General features: G+C 43.7%; 1 protein-coding gene across 3 annotated transcripts in view; it reads right to left on the bottom strand.

Moving 5' to 3' along the window:
* The window catches only part of THSD7B (thrombospondin type 1 domain containing 7B), a 420171-nt gene that overhangs the window by 245287 nt on the left and 151664 nt on the right, over nt 1-23220 (bottom strand). For all 3 annotated transcript variants that reach the window (XM_069982655.1, XM_069982658.1, XM_069982657.1), the window contains one exon: nt 3262-4072. In XM_069982655.1, the coding sequence (XP_069838756.1) occupies nt 3262-4072 (811 nt within the window). The remainder of the gene's footprint in view (nt 1-3261; nt 4073-23220) is intronic.

Raw genomic sequence — 23220 nt, 5'->3', positions numbered from 1 at the left:
GAGGTGGCAGCAGAGAGCACTGTGTCAGACTGGAAGGAATACACCACGTCCTGCAGGACATACAGCAGCTGATAAGTAATGGACGACTGAAAATATTTAAATAGAAGTAAATTACAAATCTATATAACTTTCTGAAACAAGTCGTTTGTGGGGGGGGGGGGGGGGGTTCGCCGAAGTAACCCTTTGATCTTGATACTCTACAATGCCACCCAGTAGCAAAATAATGAAGTAGCCCATCTTCTTTTCTATAGATGAAACTTTGTATTGTTTTTTTTTTTTTTTGTCTAATAAAATATAGAGGATCATTTTTACATAGGACGACACGGGTAGCTGCATTTCATCTAAACAATTTTGGCTTATTAAATTCATATATCTATTTAAAGAGTTTCTATTGTTATGATGTATATTACAATGCGATAACACAACTACAGCTGCATGTGGGGAAAATGCTCAAGAGGAAAGTATTTTTAGTATACATTATTATACAAGGAAAGGTGGAACCGTGAAAAGCATATAAGGCTTATAGAAAATGTAATTAAATTTATCCCCCCAAAAAACAGGACTTTCATTTCTTAGTTCATACAACAGCAACAAAAAATCAACAGAAAACAGTTTTTTTGCAAACATATTTTCAAGCATTTTGTTTTTTCTTTGTCCTTTTTATTTTTTGTGACTATTCATATAAATAAAGTTCTGAAATATCCAAGTTTTCAAACTAGTCTCCAGAACATACACGAGTTGTATATTTATTTTTCTGCAGCTCACTTTTCAGCTTAACTGTGTAGACTGGTGTAAGGTAAGCAGAGTCATTTCTTCATCTCATCATTAGAGGGCGTATAGTAATAGTAACACTATACACAAAGAACTGTATACAGCTCCCTCAGCCCCCCCCCCCCCCATTACACTGTTTGATAATCTGTTGGATCTGGCAAAATTATTGCTTTTTGTAATAAAGACAACAATCAGCCGAAGAAACAATCATCACTAGAAGTGTGGGCGGCTGATCACTCTGTAAAAATAATAAAGATCATACTTACCTATGCTCCCCCGGTCTTCTGCCCGTGTTCCCTGCTCACCCTGATGCTTCTCGTCCGGTCTCTTTAATGACAGGCCGCTTAGCCAATCACTGGCCAAGACGAGACATCGCAGCCAGTGATTGGCCGAGCGGCTTGTTACTAAAGAGATGGGGCCAAACGCATCAGCAATGAGTGGGAAACAGAGGCAGAAGGCTGCAGGACACCGGGGGAGAATAGGTAAGTATAAAGCACGGACATCACTATATATACAGCCCTTGCTGCACGATAATCGAGCCGTGTATAGGCTCAGTAAGTGAGCGCCAATCTAGCAGATTTGAGTCCTCATGTTCTTCAATACCACAATTAAAAGTTTTTTCCTCCCACTTTTTTTCCTCCCAAAATGGGAGGAAAATCTAAGTGCGTCCAATAAAGCGAAGACGGCTCCAAGCAGTGCCAAGCACCGCTGCGTCCCGCCCACTATGCTGTGCAGGGAAGCAAGGAAGCTGTCCCGCCTGCCCAGCCCGCCCCCTCCATTGCCGCTCACTATGCATATGCATAGTAAGGGGCCCTAAGCGCCCCCCTCCACCCCCCCAGTTCACCCCCTTTATCGCCGCTCAGCTGAGAGCCGATCAGAAGCCCAAGAAAATGCAATGAGCAGCACTTTCCTTGGCTCCTGATCGGCTGTCAGCTAAGCGGCGATGGAGGGGCGGGCTGGGCGGGCAGAGGGGGTCGCTCAGGGCCACCCACTATGTATAGCTCCATGTGCGCTCCCAACTGTCCCGGACTCACCTGTCCGCCGGTCCCAGCAGCTTCTCTCCCGGCAGAGCACGCACCCCCATCATCCTCCGGGGCGGGCAGCGGGGTACAGAGACGCAGACTGTGCCGGATGTGTTCTGCAGCCTCTATAATTCACAATAGAGGCTGCAGGACACTTCCGGCACAGTCAGTGTCTCTGTACCCCGCTGCCCGCTCCGGAGGATGATGGGAGTGCGCGCTTTGCCGGGAGAGGAGCTGCTGGGACCGGCGGATAGGTGAGTTACTGCCTTGTTTTTCTGGTCGGGCCACACATTATGGGGGCATTGGATACTATGTGGAGCACTATATGGGGGCATTGGCTACTATGTGGGGCACTATATGGGGGCATTGGCTACTATGTGGGGTACTATAATGGGGGATTGGATATTATGTTGGGCTGGAGGGGGCAGGGGGCGATGGAGGGGGCAGGCTGGGCGAGCGGAGGGGGTTCAAAATATTTTTTTCTATTTCTCTCCCCTAAAATCAGGGGTGCGTCTTATCAAAAGGCCCGTCCTTTAAAGCGAAAAATACGGTAATTATAACGTTTGTTTCCACATATTTACTAACGTTACTTGCCACAAAAATTTCAGAAAACGGACAACACCCATCATTATTTACTATAAAACCAAGAAGTGGGCGCTTCCCATTAAAACTTGCTATAACTGACATTTATTAGCCCCCTCCAAACACTGCACAGTAAATTTACATTGCTGCAGCCTATGCCTGAGGCTGCAGGGCCGTTAATTTATGATCGAGGATAACACAGGCGCAGAAACTGGGCCTGTGTCATCCGTGGTGGGTCCCGACAGCACGACCACAGCATCTATAGGGTTTCTGACACAGAATTCTCTCTCTACAGAGGGAGAATTCTCTGTCCGGTGTCCATCGGGGCTCAGAGAAGTGATCGCAGAGCCCTGATGGTAGCCATGGAAACTGGAAGCCTCAGGCTTCTGGTTTCCTGGCTACGGAGGCCGGCGGGGGGAGGGAAGCAGGGTGCACTCTGCCCTCTTTCCTCTCTCCCCTGCTGCTGTGACAAGATTGTAACAGCGGCAGGGGGCAGTGGAGAGGGGGCAGAAATAGGGACATCAGCTAATGGGATCATTATGATCCCATAAACTGATGTCCAAAACCAAGGGTTAAAGGGTGAAACGGTTAAACAAACTGTTGTTTTTTTTAAAGGCATTTGCATTCTATATACCCGCCACCATGGGTATGACGGTAAGGTTGGGCTTTAGTTTTGTCATGTGAAAAATTTCACCAAATTTATTAAGGGCAATCGAACAATGATACAACTAATGTGGAGTTTTGGAAACCTACAATCTTAGTAAATGAGGGCCGATTTTTTTTTTTATCATAGTGGTGTCCAACCCCACTTGGAATATGGGCACTACTACCCCTTCAGTTGGACTTATGTTGTGTATATGTTATGCATACGGTGTGTCATTCCTACCTTAGTAAAGCGTTCCTTCCATCGCTCCGGGTACATTGCACCTGTCTTGTCTGATAACCAACCTCCAAATCCCAAGTATCAGATCGCTCATAGGACCTGGAACCTTCTTGTCTGAACGTACTTCTTTCCCCAGAATCTGACCCAAAATCCAACATGGTCCTCCCACTCAGATTGATCTCTTTCAGATGAGGCAGCCGACACTCACTCCACGGCCCCACCTTAAGACTGTGTGAATGTTCCTCCTCTCCGAAAGAACAAAAGCTGAGAATTGGACAAGACCTCCATTCCGTGAGGTTTGGACAATCTGCTCCACCATACGCGGGTGGAGATATGACGGAACGAGTTCTGTGCTGGAGATGGGTTCCACAGCTTTTACTACATGTGGACCAGGGTGAGAATTCGGAAACGATACAATCCTGGGGGCAGGGTACCAGACAAGTCTGCTCTGTCGGTGGGCTGGATGAAAAATGTTCACATATTTCAGAATGTACAATGGACCTGTTGATCTTGTGGACACAGGTGATCTCTCTGTGTTGTAGGCCTTGTTGGGCAGTGACACACTCCGAGGTCCTGACTTTAACCTCACTGTGGACATAGGGCACAAGAACACAAGTGTCCCATTCTGAAGGCTCCCAATGGAAGAGGTCGCTGTGCCAGTCACAGATTTTAAAGCAGTTCCTTTGGCTTGCAGGCTCGTCCTGTGGATCACAGTTCTTGATATGAGCCACCCAGCCTTCTCCATGCTCACACCAAACTGAGCGGCTCTGTATTCCACCAGGTCCACATTCACCTATGCATTGACCCCATGTACCTGGAAAAGCAATAAATATTCCTCAGTATCAGACCAATACTGCAGCCGTATAAAGATGTAAGGACACTCTAAAATATTAATCTGCAATCATCATCATCATCATCATCATCATCAATCATATGTGTTGTGATTTCAGTGAAAATGCAAAAGGAGTAGGGAAGGTAGCAGGGAACACTGGAGACCAAAGACCCATGACACTGAGCAGACTGGTAAGTAGAGAAAATAGGTGAACTGCACCAAAACAGCTAAACACCTGCGATTGTTCACTGTTTATTTCAGGTTTGGTTCAGACTAACCCAACATTTATACCAAAAATCTGTGAACCTGCCGAACCAAATTTTTTAAAAGTTTACTCAACTCTAAAAAAAAAGAAATAATTGGAGTGATGTATACCATTACAAAATATTGACTAAAATCTTATCACTACTTGTCTATCTGTTCTTTCATTCCATAGAGGGCAGTTATATAGTATGCAAATTCTTGTATATAGGAGCAGTATTATAGTACTTATATTCCTGTATATAGGGGGCAGTATTATAGTAGTTATATTCTTGTATATAGGAGCAGTATTATAGTAGTTATATTCTTGTATATAGGAGCAGTATTATAGTAGCTATATTCTTGTATATAGGAGCAGTATTATAGTAGTTATATTCCTGTATATAGGAGCAGTATTATAGTAGTTATATTCTTGTATATAGGAGCAGTATTATAGTAGTTATATTCTTGTATATAGGAGCAGTATTATAGTAGTTATATTCTTGTATATAGGAGCAGTATTATAGTAGTTATATTCCTGTATATAGGAGCAGTATTATAGTAGTTATATTCCTGTATATAGGAGCAGTATTATAGTAGTTATATTCATGTATATAGGAGCAGTATTATAGTAGTTATATTCTTGTATATAGGAGCAGTATTATAGTAGTTATATTCTTGTATATAGGAGCAGTATTATAGTAGTTATATTCCTGTATATAGGAGCAGTATTATAGTAGTTATATTCTTGTATATAGGAGCAGTATTATAGTAGTTATGCACGAACTGGAGAGAATGGAACGGCTGCACATCCCATCTATGGCTGATACTAATGCCGCTAGGCTTATATTAAAAATCAACACCAGAGTGTCTGTATATGAATTGATCAAGCCATATTGCCCCGTGTACCACCGCGCAGGTCCTCTGGTCCACACGGGTCCCTACGCTAACTCCACACCGTGTCGGTCAGTGACCGCCAACCCTGCAAAGCGTGCAAGTGCATGGATGTGTTTTTGATGTGATTCTGATGTTTTTTATTTAGCCTAGGGGCACTAGTATCAGCCATAGGTGTGAGGTGCAGCACTCTTTTTCTTCCCTGAACCGCATTTTGTTTCTCTCTTTTCTCCGTGTTTTGCACTCCTCCTGGTGAGACCCACATGACCGCAATTAGCAGGAGACACCTGAGTGCACACGGTTTTAATCCCTCCTGTTTTTTTCCCATTCTGTTTGCCGCAGCTATGGTGAGTGCAACACCTCATCCAGACTTGTGCTGTTTGGGGGTGACCTTCTCCGCCGGCGGTGCTGGCCGGGTTCTGGTGTGGTGTTTTTGGGTCTGGTCCTGTGACATGGGGGTCGCAGGGCCGTCCCATGGCCCCCGTTCCCTGGCTGTGCACGCCTGCGGGGTTGGTGGCCACTGACTGGCACAGTGTGGACTTAGTGTAGGGACCCATGTGTATCAGATACCGGCACGAGGTACATGGGGCAGTATGGCTTGATCAATTCATACACAAAATTCTGATGTGTTTTTTATTTAGCCAAGCGGCACTAGTATCAGCCATAGGTGTGAGGTGCAGCACTCTGTTTCTTCCCTGAACCGCATTATAGTAGTTATATTCTTGTATATAGGGGCAGTATTACAGTAGTTATATTCTTGTATATAGGAGCAGTATTATAGTAGTTATATTCTTGTATATAGGAGCAGTATTATAGTAGTTATATTCTTGTATATAGGAGCAGTATTATAGTAGTTATATTCTTGTATATAGGAGCAGTATGATAGTAGTTATATTCTTGTATATAGGAGCAGTATTATAGTAGTTATATTCTTGTATATAGGAGCAGTATGATAGTAGTTATATTCTTGTATATAGGGGCAGTATTATAGTAGTTATATTCTTGTATATAGGAGCAGTATTATAGTAGTTATATTATTGTATATAGGAGCAGTATTATAGTAGTTATAGTCTTGTATATAGGGGCAGTATTACAGTAGTTATATTCTTGTATATAGGAGCAGCATTACAGTAGTTATATTCTTGTATATAGGGGCAGTATTATAGTAGTTATATTCCTGTATAAAGGGGGCAGTATTATAGTAGTTATAGTCTTGTATATAGGGGGCAGTATTATAGTAGTTATATTCTTGTATATAGGAGCAGTATTACAGTAGTTATATTGCTGCACATAGGGGGCAGTATTATAGTAATTATATTTTTGTACATAAGAAGTCAGTGATATAACAGTTGTATTTTTATCCATAGAAACCAGTATAATGGCCGATAATGGTGCTAGTTATAGTGATTGCTGAGCCAGTAGGTGAATGATCATGAAATGCAACAACCACTTTTTTCCAGCTAGAAATGTGCACAAAGCAAAGGTCACATCCCTCCCCGACTGTTCTTGGCAGATAATACAAAGCCCCTTTGATGTAACTATGTATCGGAGTTTGAGCTGCACTTTATACGGGTTATTTCGGGTCATAACCTGCATTGTAGTAACAAAATAAACAGATATACTTGGAGGAAGCGGAAGGAGAACCCTCTGTTCATAGATTACCACCTTCTGATTGCTTTCAAACGTTAATTGTGAGGAACTTGTCATTGTTGCCGCCTGAAGTTTTATCCTTTGTCATCTACGTGGGTTTCTTTACTCCGCTTGGTCATTTTTCATGTTCTGTATTTTAGCTCTTTTCAAGGTTACAGATTGTAAAAAGATAAAAACACGTCTGAACACAATGAGCCTGCATATATACTGCACAAGATGATAAGCAATCTCCAAAGCAGGGTCACTGGATGTGGCGGTATTATTTATTGTCTTGTTATATCCTAGTCTGGGGAATGTTGGGGGAACACCTCGTACTGACACCCGTACAGATGGCACCCAGCTTTCCAACAGTCCTGAAAGTCTATACAGCAATGTGGAGATAGAAGCTATGTCACTATGTTATTAGCTGGAGATCCACTTTCATGGAGTCTGAGAGAGTCGCTTAGGGGCTGGATTTATAGGGCAACAAGCACAATAGGACCTCTATGTGTCATCTGCGAACGGTTAGGTAAACTGTCCAAATTACACTGCCATTTAGTGTCCAGATAGTACCATCATATAGTGCACTGACAGTACCTCTTCTGCCTCCAGCCACAAGGGGGTGCTCTCTCCTTGTGTCACATGTGTGAGGTCATTTATGCAGAGTTGAGAGATGAGTCGCTGGGACAGCGCTGTAGGCAGGTAAGTATGGCTTTTTTTTAATTACACATGGGGGGGGGTGCCTACATGGTGAGGAGTTGGTGGTAGTGGTAGGAAGGGGATAACTAACAAGGGAGATGCTTAACATAATTAGGGGGGGGGGATAACAGGAGGATGCCTACATTGGCGCTTCAACTACATTACATATTAGGGGAGCTGAGTGAAAGGTGGATTACCTTCAGGGCAGGCCTACTGGGGAGGAGGGGGTAGCTACCAGGGGCAATTACCCTAAGGGGATGCCTACATGAGGAAAATTGCATACTGGGGGGATACCTACAGGGGGGGTGACTAACTGATGAAGTGAGCGAAACGTACGTCAGGCTGTCTGTGCTGGAGAGTGGTAAGATGTCAGTGTGGTAGCTGATGCTCACCCCCTTCCTTTCTGTGTTTGGCTATTTTATTTCTCACTCCTTCTGTCTATAATTTGGGCTTGTACTTATTGTTTGCTGGGCAGATTAGTGGGTTTATTTTGTTCCACTATACACACTTGTGTTTGCCCTGTGTTTGGCCCTGCACATACAGGAGGTCATCTAATCTATATATATAGCTGTGCCTTACATGGGGTGTTCCCCTTTTTACTGTCTATTTATCATTTGTCCTTAGTCACATATACCCCACTGACATCTATTCCCCTCTCCAGTTTTGTACTTCAGTGTATCTCATGGTGATAATTATGTAATTTATTATTGATTTAAATAAAGAAATATGTTTTATTCACATATTAGTTCTGCAATTTTTTCTTTGGTTGATATTTAATATTTGAATTTCAAACGTATTATTTTGTGGCAGACTTTTTTGGGGTTTCTACCTACTAAGGAGGTTACCTACAGGCGGACAGAAAGACCTAACTACTATATGGGAGGCACAGATGGTGCCTAAGTACTATATTGAACCATAGTAGGTAAAGGGGGTTCAACCAATGTAAAGGGGTGCCACTCAATGTCTAGAAATCGCAACTAGATACCCATGGCAAAAGACAAGACATAAAAATAGAGTGTACTCCACATACTCAGTATATAATCAATCACATAGCTCATTTTATTAAATATCATGACAAAAAAACACCAAAGAACATTGTTAGGCTGGGTTCAAACAGGGTAAGACACCAGGCGTTTTGTGACCCAGCCATGTCACAGAACGGCGGGTGTCAGTGCAGTTTACCCCTAAACTTCATTTCTATTGAATTGGGATGCAGGCATATCCGTGTGCCCCCGCATCCCAATTCCCGCTGCACACAATGGAGAATGCGGCCGGAGCCGCACTTATACACTCCGGCCGGGATCCCATTGTCTGCAGCACAATATAAATTATGAATTAATAACTGCCGTTGCTGCAAATTGCTGGAAATTTTAGGCTGGAGAATTGCTAGAAGACTGGAGATTTTTGACTACAAGTAAATTACGGATCTAAATAACTTTCTGAGCCCAGTTGATTTGAAAGAAAAAGTACCCCTTTAAGGATCTCTGGGGATTCCAGTGGGTACAGTAACACCTACTGTGTGGTCTATGGTGTAGTGTTTAGATCCAGTGATACAGACCCAGCCTTATGCATGATCTGGGGAAAAAAAAAAGTTTTTGTTTGTGAAGACGTTTAACAGACTAGCAAAAAGAATGTGAAGGTTGTATAATGACACTTCCTCCATTTCTTCGACATGAACCTCAATGACTACAACATTAAGAAGAAGGAACAGATTTCTGCACCACTTCTATTAGCATAATGCACAACCTAGTTGTTTCCATCCAGCCGTTCTCATTAGATTCAGCTCCCGCTCAATGATTACTCGTTTTTTTCCCCCCGAAACTAACACCGTTCCTCTCACATTTCTTCTGTGTAACTTTTTCTATTATAACCTAATAAGACCATCTGCTTGTGCCTGTTATAGCGGCGGATCCATCTGTTTAAGAGCACTGTTTTCCTAACACCAAGTGCTGGGTGTAATAAATGTTACTTAAAAATACCGTCTGGATACATAGTACACACGGTAAAGTTCACGACTGCCGCATGGCACGGCGATCCGTCACTGTGTGACGTTAAGATAAAGAGTCAGAGGGGTTATATACTAACAGACGGCCATGTTACACACAGCAGCCAGACAAAGAGTCATTGGAGAGATTTACTGATAGTGCTGCAAGGAAATAGTGGAGCCCTCGGCTGCTAACCAATCAGGTTGCTGCAATTAATCATTGAAAACCAATTTTCCCATTGGTTGTAATGGACAACTGCTTTATTCTTTCCTTCCACCAGTCTTGATAAATCTCCTCCAATACCAGAAAGTCTTACAAGGATTTCCCTGCTGCCTCGGAAGGTCATGGACTCCTCACCGCTTACTATAGTCCTGACACACTGCATCGGGGGGACTATCAGTCTCATGGAGATTGTTCTAGAATGTTTTATGGTCTCCGGGAGGAAATAGTAACACTGGGGACATAGCTAGGGGTGATGGGTGCCAAAGGGTGACAATGGGTTATACTGCTCAGGCCAGGGATTTTACATACGGGCTGGGAGTGCAAAACAAGGGCATCGGTAGGAGAAGATTAGAAGTTTATTTTTTGTGTGCCAGGGTGGATGCCAACAAGCTATACTGCCTGTACTTAAGGTAGGTTTATGGCGTCCTATCTTAGGGTAGCATAAACTAGTGACAGAGAAGCTGAACCGAATGATGTATCACTTACATTGTTCTGTGCAGCTGATCCAAAGATATCATCCTGAATAACATGGAAAATAAAAAGTCCTCTCCATTATGTGCATGAGCCCAGTAGTCCTGGATATTCATGAGCAGCAGTAAACTCCACGCACCAGCTGCTGATTGGCAGTTATCTACAGTATCCATGCTGTGTATAGGCAGGCTACTATCAATCAGCAGCTGGAGGGCGGGATAAGGGGTGCGGCACAAATCCTATTCTCCTGCATATTAGGAGAACGGCTTAACAGTATGATGGAAGTAATACACCGATCTGTTCAGTATTTCTGTCACTAGTTTATGCTGTCCTTATTTAAACCTAGTGACAGATTCCCTATAGAGAGTACCTGTCACTAGAAAAAAAATTTGGACCTGTCAAAGAGATATGAGAGGGATTCCAGTGGACGGACCCCACTGATCAGATGCCTAGAAGCTATTGGGTGGATAGGAGGCACAATGGTGGAAAAAAATTACTATAAATACAGAACTGAAATTTGATCAACTCTATCTGTAAATGTAGAATAATTTAGAAATTAGGGATTCTTATCAGCTAATCATTTCCAGAAATTTTTACAACTCAAAAAATCTATTTCTATTCCTCTCACTTTTTTTTAAATTGGAAACCTGCCATTATTTTCATACTGGGCGGTCCCCAGCTGCTTCTCTCCACCCACCAGTTTTCACTGATATATCCCTTACTGTTCATGTATAGGAAGAGGTTTATCAATCAGGGCTGGTTGGGCGTCGAGGAGCTGCTGGTGGCCGCCCTGTTGCCTTGTGGTTCAAGCAGCATGAACGGATCCTTAAGGGTACGTTCACACTTACCGGATCCGCAGCGTATTTTCTGCTGCGGATCCGCAGCAGATTTCATTTAACTGAACACAGCATCAAATCTGCACCATCAAATCTGCTGCAGATCTGCTGCGGATCCTGTAGGTGTGAACGCACCCTTAAACTCTCCTACCTTGATGGTACAATATCATCGTTTGACGAGTGCCACATTCTCCTATAAGATTCACTATATAGTGAGCTGCATTTACATCTTCATATAGAAGTAACAGATATAATGTAATAATTCACCAGTCCTCTGTGACTAATCAGGTTTCTTTATCTGAGATTACATTTATTTTGCTGAAAACCATAGCGTGTGACCAATAAGCGCTATTATCGGAGAGAATAGGAGAAAAAACACTTTCATTTCCCTCCACAATACCGGTATGAATGGCTTCTACACAAAGAGAGCGTTATAGAGAAAAACACTCCTAATTATCCTGCTATTAATTAGAGCGGCTGCCCTAGATCCCGGAGCCGCACGTGAACCTCTACATGTCCTCAACATACTGGAGAAGTGGGATTTTGTTTGACAAAATATATACGGCCTCCTGTATATGACTGTGCCGTGTATGGTGTGCAAAAATAGTCTATACTGCATAACTAGGGATGGTCCGAACCTGCTTCGGTTCGGGTTCGTATGAACCCAAACGCTCGGCATCAGATTCCCGCTGTCGGATACAGCAGGAGGAACGCCTGGAAAACTGGGATACAGCCTATGGCTATATCCCAGTTTTCCAGGCGGTCCTCCCGCTGGATCCGCCCGCTGCACGGAGCGGGCAGACAGCGGGAATCATTACCGAGGGTTCGGGTTCGTACAAACCCGAACCGAACTCGGTTCGGACCATCCCTATACATAACCTAGATTTGTTACTTATATACTTATACAGTGCTCCACGGGATAAAAGAAACACCAGACAGAACTGTGAGAATCCTGGAGCTTCGTTTTCCTGATACACTGCAGCAAATCCTCAGCCGTATCACTGAATGATCATACCATATAGACGGCTTGAAGTGACCACAGAATTTTGGCCTCGGAACTAAATGCAATTGATTCCATTTAAAGATGAAGCATTGGCCCATGCTTAAAGGGATTGTCTGGTTGAGAAAAACCTCTTGGAAACTACCTTATTGTGAAATAACTGGTTGCTGACCGATGGTCAGCGCTTATGTTAAGTGGAGTTGCCGAACTGTTGGGGATTGGCAACATTCTTAAAACACTATCGCTCATCATTTGACACTCAGCATCTGGAGAAGTTAGATGCTGTCCTAGGGCTTCCAGAAAAAAACGGATACAGCCTATAGCAGGGATCCTCAACTGGCGGACTGCAGTCCGAACGCGGACCATTGGCTCCCTCCCTGTTAGTCACCCCTCACTGGCCGCACCGGTCACAAGAGGCTGCTCTCTGTCTCTGGTGCCGGCACTCGAGTGACGTCACTGGAGTGCCGCGGCAGGACAAGGGGAGAGCGCCCTCTTGTGACCACTGCAGTGTGGCCACATGAGGAAAGAGAAGAGGAGACTCCACTACCCAGGTGAGTATAAGTGTTTTTTTATTTTTTTATATGCTAGATGGGAGGGGGGAGCACAGGGAATCTATATAATTATGGTAGCACACAGCGGGGGTGCTATATACTACTGGGGGAGTGCACGGGGGGCTATATAGTACTGGGGGAGCACACAGGGGGCTATACATGACTGGGGGAGTGCACAGGGGGCTATATACTACTGGGGGAGCGCACGGGGGCTAGATACTACTCTGGGAGCACACAGGGGTCTATATACTACTGGGGGAGCAACAGGAGGGCTATATACTACTGGGGGCAGCACACAGTGGGACAATATACTCCTGGAGGAGCAACAGGGGGCTATATACTACTGGGGGAGCAACAGGGGGGCTATATACTACTGGGGGCAGCACACAGGGGGACTATATACTACTGGGGGCAGCACACAGGGGGACTATATACTACTGGGGGCAGCACACAGGGGGACTATATACTACTGGGGGCAGCACACAGGGGGACTATATACTACTGGGGGAGCAACAGGGGCGCTATATACTACTGGGGGCAGTCACCCCCTTTGTAACTTATTTCAAGGCCGGTGAGAGAGAAAAAAATGAAAGTTTTCCCACTAATAAGCATTAGTTCTGTATGTAAATAGTTTAACAATGTTTGTGAAAAGTAACAAAACACGTTTCCTACTGATGTTCAGCTCGGACCTTCACCTGACAATAGACCCCAGTAAGTGGACCCCGGTAAGTTGTTGAGTACCCCTGGCCTATAGTCTTGTGTATCCATGTTTTCCATTACTCCCTAAGGCAGTTCGACAATTTTGCTCGACACAAGTCAACGCACCTTCAAGCAGCTTCATCTTTTATATCAGTATTTTTCAACTTGTGGCTCTCCAACCAATGCAAACCTACAACTTCCATCATGCAATGACAGCCTTTGGCTTTGCAGATTTTTGTAGATGTGCAAAAGCTAGAGAGCCACAGGCTGAGGGACAATGCTTTAGCCAGTGGTCAATATTAAGAACAACAAGTCATAAATGGCTTATTAATTTCAAGATGCAATATATAATACCTCATGTTTCCTCTGGTGGCGCTACAGGGACACCAAACACTTGCCTTTGAGTATCCCTTCAGATTAAAGCTGACCTAAGGGGTGCTCAGCAGAGGGACAGCCTGTGATCCGCATGTTATCAGGAAGCCTTGCTAACAGAAGTAACCAACATATGACATTCTTTAAGGAAATTGCAAAAACCTGCCACGGTATAAGAGTTAAAAGTTTACAACAGCTAAGTCAATAGTGGATGTAGAAAATATGCAATACCTAATGTCCCCTGTGGTGGCGCTGCAGGGAAATGAAACACTTGCTGCTGTTTTTTAGCAGAGGGGCTGCCTGTGATCAACATATAAACTGTAAGCCATACTAACAAAAGGCTATTGCCCAAAGCAAGTAGTCCCTTTAAATATTTAAAGACGGGTTTGGTGAGTCCATTATAGCCTATGGAGGGGCCAAGGGGGATGAGTGAGCAGAAAGAGGACAGAGCCAGCCCTTGCAGTTTGGAGACTGTGTCCAGACCAGAAAAAAACAGCAGATTCACAGGTCACACTGCTCAGTGTGTCAAGCTATGTGTCTCCTCTCCCTGCGCCCTGATCCCCCTCAAGCTCTCCCCTCTCCATAGACCATAATGGACATAGATAAGTGAGGGGGGAAAGTCTTTTGCTTAATAAAACCTATAACAGAGTTTAGTAAAAATCGCTTGAACTATTGATTTCTGCAAAAATAAAAAAAAAATAAAAGACAATTACACTTTAACCCCTTTATTTCTTTTTATAAAAAGACCTGCCAGGGACTACTATTTTTTTTTTTTTAGTTTTATTTCTAAGTTCCAATACTGATCTGGATAATCAGTGAATATAACGTATCTGAAGTTGACCTAGTGAAAACAAGAAATGGACCTTTTTTGGCAGAGTTACTCTTTAAATATTGCTTTGACAGTCAATTTATATAAAAGGTTCCCAAATTTCACTTATCAAGGTAAATAAATTGTTGCCAGGACAGAGATAAGCCGACCAATGACGGCCGTGTCAGCACTTGAACAGTTACTGTCCAATCGAGTTAGTGGCGCCTCGTGGGTATCCGTGTGCTCAGCTGGTAATACCTGGCAGCCGCACAATGAACAGATGGGAAGCCAAGTGGACTATGTAAGTGACTCGGGATGAAATCAACACAAAACACAGAAACTGCAGCAATTCTTCTTCAGATTGTAGAGAAATGTCCTTTACCGAGACAATAAAAACTATAAAACTGCTAATTTAAAGAGCAATAAAGGTTCCTGCAGGACGTCCCACTGTTATATCAATAATTAAATGTATGTAATATAAACTACAGATAAACATATAAATCCACAAATATTTGCATATTATGAATTTACTTGCAGAATTATAGAAGAAATGAATATGTTCACTGGGACGGTACTTTAGTAGTTATATTCTAGTATATAGGAGCAGTATTATAGTAGTAGGTGTTGATTTTTAATATAGGCCTAGCGGCATTAGTATCAGCCATAGATGGGATGTGCAGCCGTTCCATTCTCTCCAGTTCGTGTTTTACAGTTCTCCCTCTCTGAACAGCTCGCACTCCTTTATAAGCAAATTAGCAGGATATGCCTGTGCTCACATGTCTGGACCCTATGTCTCCCCATTCTGTGAGAGCAGCAATGGTAAGTGTAATACCATATCCATGCTTGTGTCGTTTGGGGGCAGCCTTCCCCGCCGGTGGTGCTGGCTGGGTTTTGGTGGGGCTTTTTGGGTCTGGTCCTGTGACATTGGGGTTGCAGGGCCGTTCCATGGCCTCCCTTCCCTGCATGTGCACGCTTTGCGGTGTTGGCGGTCGCTGACCGACACGGTGTGGAGTTAGCGTAGGGACCCGTGTGGACCAGAGGACCTGCGCGGTGGTACACGGGGCAATATGGCTTGATCAATTCATATACAGACACTCTGGTGTTGATTTTTAATATAGGCCTAGCGGCATTAGTATCAGCCATAGATGGGATGTGCAGCGGTTCCATTCTCTCCAGTTCCCGTGTATTATAATAGTTATATTCCTGTATATAGGGGGCAGTATTATAGTAGTTATATTCTTGTATATAGGAGCAGTATTATAGTAGTTATATTCCTGTATATAGGAGCAGTATTATAGTAGTTATATTCCTGTATATAGGGGCAGTATTATAGTAGTTATATTCTTGTATATAGGGAGCAGTATTATAGTAGTTATATTCTTGTATTTAGGAGCAGTATTATAGTAGGTATATTCTTGTATATAGTAGCAGTATTATAGTAGTTATATTCCTGTATATAGGAGCAGTATTATAGTAGTTATGAAGAGGTAAGAGAAAACAAGTTCTGCACTCACCGGATCCGATGCATTCAGGCAAATCTTTATTGTATTCTTATATATTTATTGTATTCTTATATATTCTTGTATATAGGGGGGCAGTATTATAGTAGTTATATTCTTTCATATAGGAGCAGTATTATAGTAGTTATGTAAAAGTAGAAAAAAGACTGGGGCACTCACCGACCTTTCAAGCTGTAAACTTTATTCAGTGCAATATCAATCCATAGGTGAGGGAGGACAGATGGATTAGCGGATGCTTACACCCCCGGGAAATCAAATCCCAAAAGCGTGATAAATTAATCCGTGATGAGGGTGACTATGACGCAGGCCGCATATTCGACTGGAATCCGAGAAAAAGAAACGCAGCCAAGCCGAGACAAAGAGCAAAGTCTGAACGCTGGACAACAGACTCGGACTCGAGTAAATCGGATGATACACCCCTCCCTTCTCACCCTCCCCGCAAGACATGCTCCTATCAACAACCTGGCCAGAGTGCCCCTTTAGGAGAAGGATCAGGAGAGGTGGAAAGAGGAAGGGGCAGAAATCCAAGAGGATGGAAACGAAAACAAGTCTCATGGAGATAGATGATGAGCTGGGGTGGAATTGCAAGAATATTCTATGTCCTTACTCAGTTAGGGCCTCAATTTTGGCCTCACCGAGGACTTCGCCTGTCCCCAGTTTGAGCTGGATATGCATAAGGCGATTCGAAAAATCAACGTTAAAAAATTATTTTCTGTAAATAAAAATCTTTCACGCAGCAAACCCGTTTTACCCTCCAGATCGGCAAATTGGGTTTTATTGTGGGTAACTACTTCAGCCCTAGCAAGGGTGAAGCGGACAAAATGTTAGCCAAACTTGATTGTACGGATGAGCCTAGGTACACATAGGATATAGGGGAACCCGAAAGGTTTATGGGAGGAAAAAAATCCTCTTTTTCCCCTCAGGTAACTCCAGGCGGTGCCAAAAATCAATTCCATAAGGCAGTTATGGCTGATGTCGAAGCACTATCTTATCCTATAGCTACACCCAATTTGACATATAGAGAAAAAAGAGCACTAGCCTGGTTAAAGAATCGCCCCGATCTCACAGTGCGCAGAGCAGATAAGGGCGGAGCTACCGTAGTTCTATCTACTAAGCAATACAATGAAGAGGCAGAGAGGCAGTTAGGGAACACTACTGTCTACACTAAACTCACCAAAGACCCCACAAGTAGAATTAGTGAAGCGTTACGCACATTGCTTAAAGGGAACCATTCACCCCGTGGCCCCCGGCAGAAACTGACATACAGTGACATAAAGGTCAATATACTTACCACATCGGTCCCGGTCCCATCCCGGATCTCGTTGTTGACACGGAGAAATCGCCGATTCTTCTTCTCCTGCCCATTATGGTAATGAGCTGAGATGAGTCCAACGTCCATAGGAAACGACGGACGAGTCCAACTTATTCATGAGGTCCTCTTCTCGTCGCCGCCCATCCACGCCTCCTGGAACTTGATTGACGTTTTCAGTCTTCTGACGAATTCCCGCCGTTGCGATGGTCTCATCACCTCTCTGCGCCTGCGCGGTAAACAGGATACGTGTTCGAGGCAATCGGCGCACGCGCAGGAAACAGTGAAGCTGCGGAGCGGCTTCAATTATGAACTGCGCATGCGCCGAAAACGACTGTCACGGCGCCTGCGCGGGATCCAGCGAGAAGAAAGAAGACGAGGAGGAAGAGGACCCGGCGTCAATCAAGTGTCGGAGGCGGGGAGAAGGCTGGACTTTGGACCCGGCGGCGCTCATTACCACAATGGGCGCGAGAAGAAGAATCACCGATTTCTCCGTGTCAACAACGGGATTCGGGACGGGACCGGGAGCGATGTGGTAAGTATATTGACCTTTATGTCACTGTATGTCAGTTTCTGCCTGGGGCCAGGGGGTGAATGATTCCCTTTAACAAACACACAGCCACAGGGGCTATACATGTTTCCCTAGCAGATAAATTGTTCCCGGTCAATCCACATAGACCCAAGTGGTATTTGTTGCCCAAGATACATAAGTCACTGAGCCGGCCGCCAGGTCTTCCCATTGTCTCGGCGGTTGGCTCGGTGACTGAGGGCTTATCGCAATTTCTAGATTGGTCTCTACGCCCCCTACTTAACAGTGCCCCCACCTACCTGAAGGACACCACTGATTTTCTTAAAGCACTCGCGGAATTCAATTGGAGCAATTCCTTTTCCCTTGCAACTGTGGACGTGGAGATTCCTTTTCCCTTGGACATGTGGGATGCGGGTGTGGGGGCTGTTGACCGCGTCCTCAGTCGCACCGACAAGCCACCTAGTTTCCGTAATTTTGTTAGAGAGGCTCTTCATTTCATTCTATCTAACAACGCTTTCACCTTCAATGGCCAGTGGTACGTGCAGGAGATCGAGACGGCAATGGGCACGCTGGTCTCCTGCACGTACGCTAATCTCTTTCTCACAGAAGTAGAAAACAGAGTCATCTTTTCTGCCAATAATCCCTTTATCATCCATATTAAACTCTTATTGAGGTACATAGACGACCTCTTTATCATCTGGGAGGGACCTGAAACCACGTTTCAGGATTTTGCGGGCTATCCCAATGATTCAAACGGTTCTAACATGATTTTTACGTACAAATTTGATGGGCAGAGTATAGAATTTCTTGATGTCTGGGTCGAGGCGAGAGAAGGGTCACTACATACTTCTGTGTATCGAATCCACCTCCAGTTATTCTCTGCTACACTATCACAGCTCACATCCAGCTACGGTACGCGATGCCATCCCCTTTGGCCAAATGACCAGAAGAATCAACTCCTCCTACGACAGCTTCTGCAAACAAGCTAAGTCTTTAGAATCTAGGCTTTATAAGAGAGGATATCCAGAGAGAATAGTAACAGAGAGTGTAGATAGAGCGGCCAACCTAGATAGAAATACTCTTCTATATCACACACGCAAAGACACGGGTCCAGAAAGGTTTTCTTTCGTATTTCAGAATACTCCACTGAACAGTATTATTTCATCTGCTATGAGAAAGAATTGGAGGTTATTAGAAGCAGATTCTGACCTGAATCCTAAGGTTTCCAATCCCCCAGTGATTACTTTTAGAAAAAACAAAACTATAGGTGATGTGCTTAATATGGCTCAGAATGACAAACCCCGAGAAGCAAATTGGCTTAGACAGGCCTTACCTGCAGGTAACAAGAAGTGTAGGCAGTGTGGATACTGCCGCTTCCTGCACGATAAGCCTTATGTTAAGCTCAATGGTACGGATATTACAGTTACTGATTTTATCACATGCCAAAGCACTTTTGTAGTTTATGTTATTTTTTGTCCGTGCATGTTCTTTTATGTTGGCAAAACTAAAAGGAAGATGTGGATGCGTTATAAAGAACATATGTACTCTACCAGAACTGGCAAAGGTGTACCGCGTTTAATTGAACATATACGAACAGTACATAAAGGAGACACTAATTGCGTTAAGTTTATGGGTCTTGAAAGGGTTAAAGACCCTACAGATATCAGCGACTGCCACAGAAGCCTATTGTCCAGAGAGGTCCATTGGATCTCAAAGCTTAATGCTGTCGGTCCGCTTGGACTCAACGAGCGTAACGATTATAATAACTGCCTATGATTTTGTGTTTTTATTACCATTTATGTCGCTGGTTACTGTTTTTATATGTTGGTGAATGGTATTTAAACACTCCCCTCCCTGAGGTCAGGTGATTCCCCGGCAGGAAGAAGCGCTGAGTGGGCGTGAAACGTCGTCCCGGGGGTGTAAGCCCCCGCTAATCCATCTGTCCTCCCTCACCTATGGATTGATATCGCACTGAATAAAGTTTACAGCTTGGAAGCTCGGTGAGTGCCCCAGTCTTTTTTCTACTTTACATTGCATACGCTATCCTGTTTTTCTGGGAGCATCCCTTGTACAAGCATATGCAGGTCTGAATCCTGTCAGCAAGTCCCACATTACTATATTCACCGTCAGTGCCGACCGCAATCTACCACTGTATTATAGTAGTTATATTCTTGTATATAGGAGCAGTATTACAGTAGTTATATTCTTGTATATAGGAGCAGTATTATAGTAGTTATATTCTTGTATATAGGAGCAGTATTATAGTAGTTATATTCTTGTATATAGGAGCAGTATTATAGTAGTTATATTCTTGTATATAGGAGCAGTATTATAATAGTTATATTCTTGTATATAGGAGCAGTATTATAGTAGTTATATTCTTGTATATAGGAGTGTAACGCCTGGAGTAGTGGATCCACTGGACCGTCACCAGCGATGGCACTAACCTCACCAGGGAGCGGAGTCTAAGGGGCCGCTGGTTTTCACCAGAGCCCGCCGCAAGGCGGGATGGACTTGCTGCGGCAGGCGACCCCCAGGTCGCTACCCCTAGCTTGGTTGCTAGTGACGGCAGGCGAGGAGTGGCAGGAGCAGTAGGCAGGAGATGGTGCTGGCAGAGGTCTGTAGGCGTAACCGCAGGTGACAGGCTGAACACAGGAGCAATGAAGTGACAGGGGAGCAGGAACCAGGAACAAGGACTAGGGACCAGGTAGCGGATAGGTATCAGGAACAAGGACTTGGGACCAGGTAGCGGATAGGAAACAGGAACAACAGGGGGCTGGGCCAAACGCTATGGGAAGCATGTAGAGGCTCCAACACAAGGGACAGGGCATGCTGGGATTTATAGGGAGTGATAGGTGCAATTAACCAATTAAGGGCGGACTGGCCCTTTAAATCTGAGACAGCCGGCGCGCGCGCGCCCTAGGAGGCGGGGACGCGCGCGCCGCCCGGCACAGACGGAGATAGGAGCGGAGGAGAGGTGAGGTGCCCCCAGGGGCCGAACTAGCAGCAGCGCCGGGTCCCTGCACAAGGACCCCGGCGGCTGCATGGGGCAGGAGGAGGTCGCGGCGGTGGCCCGGAACACGGGACGCCGCCGCGGCCGTGACAAGGAGCAGTATTATAGTAGTTATATTCTTGTATATAGGAGCAGTATTATAGTAGATATATTCCTGTATATAGGGGGCAGTATTATAGTACTTATATTCTTGTATATAGGAGCAGTATTATAGTAGTTATAGTCTTGTATATTGGAGCAGTATTATAGTAGTTATATTCTTGTATATAGGAGCAGTATTATAGTAGTTATATTCCTGTATATAGGAGCAGTATTATAGTAGTTATATTCCTGTATATAGGGGCAGTATTATAGTAGTTATATTCTTGTATATAGGGGGCAGTATTATAGTAGTTATATTCTTGTATATAGGAGGCAGTATTATAGTAGATACAGTATATTTCTGTATATAGGGGGCAGTATTATAGTAGTTATATTCTTGTATATAGGAGCAGTATTATAGTACAGTAGTTATAGTCTTGTATATAGGAGCAGTATTATAGTAGTTATATTCTTGTATATAGGAGCAGTATTATAGTAGTTATATTCTTGTATATAGGGGCAGTATTATAGTAGTTATATTCTTGTATATAGGGGGCAGTATTATAGTAGTTATTTTCTAGTATATAGGAGCAGTATTATAGTAGATATATTCCTGTATATAGGAGCAATATTAAAGTAGTTATATTACTGTATATAGGGGGTAGTATTATAGTAGTTATATTCCTGTATATAGGAGCAGTATTATAGTAGTTATGCGGTTCAGGGAAGAAAAAGAGTGCTGCACATCACACCTATGGCTGATACTAGTGCCCCTAGGCTAAATAAAAAACACATCAGAATTTTGTGTATGAATTGATAAAGCCATACTGCCCCATGTACCATCATGCAGGTATCTGATACACATGGGTCCCTACACTAAGTCCACACAGTGCCAGTCATTCACATACAGAATTCTGATGTTGTTAATGCAGCCGAGAGGTACTAGTATCAGCCATAGGTGCGAGGTGCAGCACTCTTTTTCTTCCCTGAACCGTATTTTGTTTCTCTCTTTTCTCCGTGTTTTGCACTCCTCCTGGTGAGACCCACATAACCGCAATTAGCAGGAGACACCTGAGTGCTCATGGTTTTAATCCCTCCTGTCTGTCCCATTCTATCTTTGATAGCTATGGTGAGTGCAATACCTCATCCAGACTTGTGCTGTTTGGGGGCAGCTTCCTCCGCCGGTGGTGCTGGCTGGGTTTTGGTGTGGCATTTTTGGGTCTGGTCCTGTGGCATGGGGGTTGCAGGGCCGTTCCATGGCCTCCCTTCCCTGACTGTGCACGCCTGCGGGGGTGGTGGTCACTGACCGGCACAGTGTGGACTAAGTGTAGGGACCCATGTGTATCAGATACCTGCACGCGGTACATGGGGCAGTGTGGCTTGATCAATTCACATGCAGAATTCTGATGTTTTTTTATGCAGCCGAGAGGTACTAGTATCAGCCATAGGTGTGAGGTGCAGCACTCTTTCTTCCCTGAACCGTATTATAGTAGTTATATTCTTGTATATAGGAGCAGTATAATAGTAGTTATATTCTTGTATATAGGAGCAGTATTATAGTAGTTATATTCTTGTATATAGGAGCAGTATTATAGTAGTTATATTCTTGTATATAGGAGCAGTATTATAGTAGTTATATTCTTGTATATAGGAGCAGTATTATAGTAGTTATATTCTTGTATATAGGAGCAGTATTATAGTAGTTATATTCTTGTATATAGGAGCAGTATTATAGTAGTTATATTCTTGTATATAGGAGCAGTATTATAGTAGTTATATTCTTGTATATAGGAGCAGTATTATAGTAGTTATATTCTTGTATATAGGAGCAGTATTATAGTAGCTTTGGTCTATACTGTTGCATTCACACTTACTTTCCTTTTCTTCCATATACAACTAGATAGATATTCATCTACTTCTGCACCTTCAGCTTTTAGGATTTTCCAGTACTTTTATTTTTGAGGTTTGAGGATTTCTGGCAATTCACCATCAGCCACTCATCACTTCAGAGACACAAGAAGTCATTTATTGCTATTCAGTCCTTCTATCTTTGAAGAAATCTTGAAATACAATAATTTTTTCCTCCATAAAATATAAACCCAGAGGATGGGGAGAACATGTTTGAGAATCTTTTCATGTGGGCCGAGCTTCAGCTTCTGAGTATTATTCGGGATTTTGTTTTTCACTGATGATCACATCTCTGCTGGGAGTTACTGTACTTTGTGAGTGTAAAAGGAAAAGCAAACTAAACATATCCACAATGTAACCAGCG

The sequence above is a fragment of the Dendropsophus ebraccatus genome, chromosome 9 (assembly GCF_027789765.1).
Source record: "Dendropsophus ebraccatus isolate aDenEbr1 chromosome 9, aDenEbr1.pat, whole genome shotgun sequence".
NCBI lineage: Eukaryota > Metazoa > Chordata > Amphibia > Anura > Hylidae > Dendropsophus > Dendropsophus ebraccatus.
This window is presented reverse-complemented; position numbering and strand designations above follow the sequence as displayed.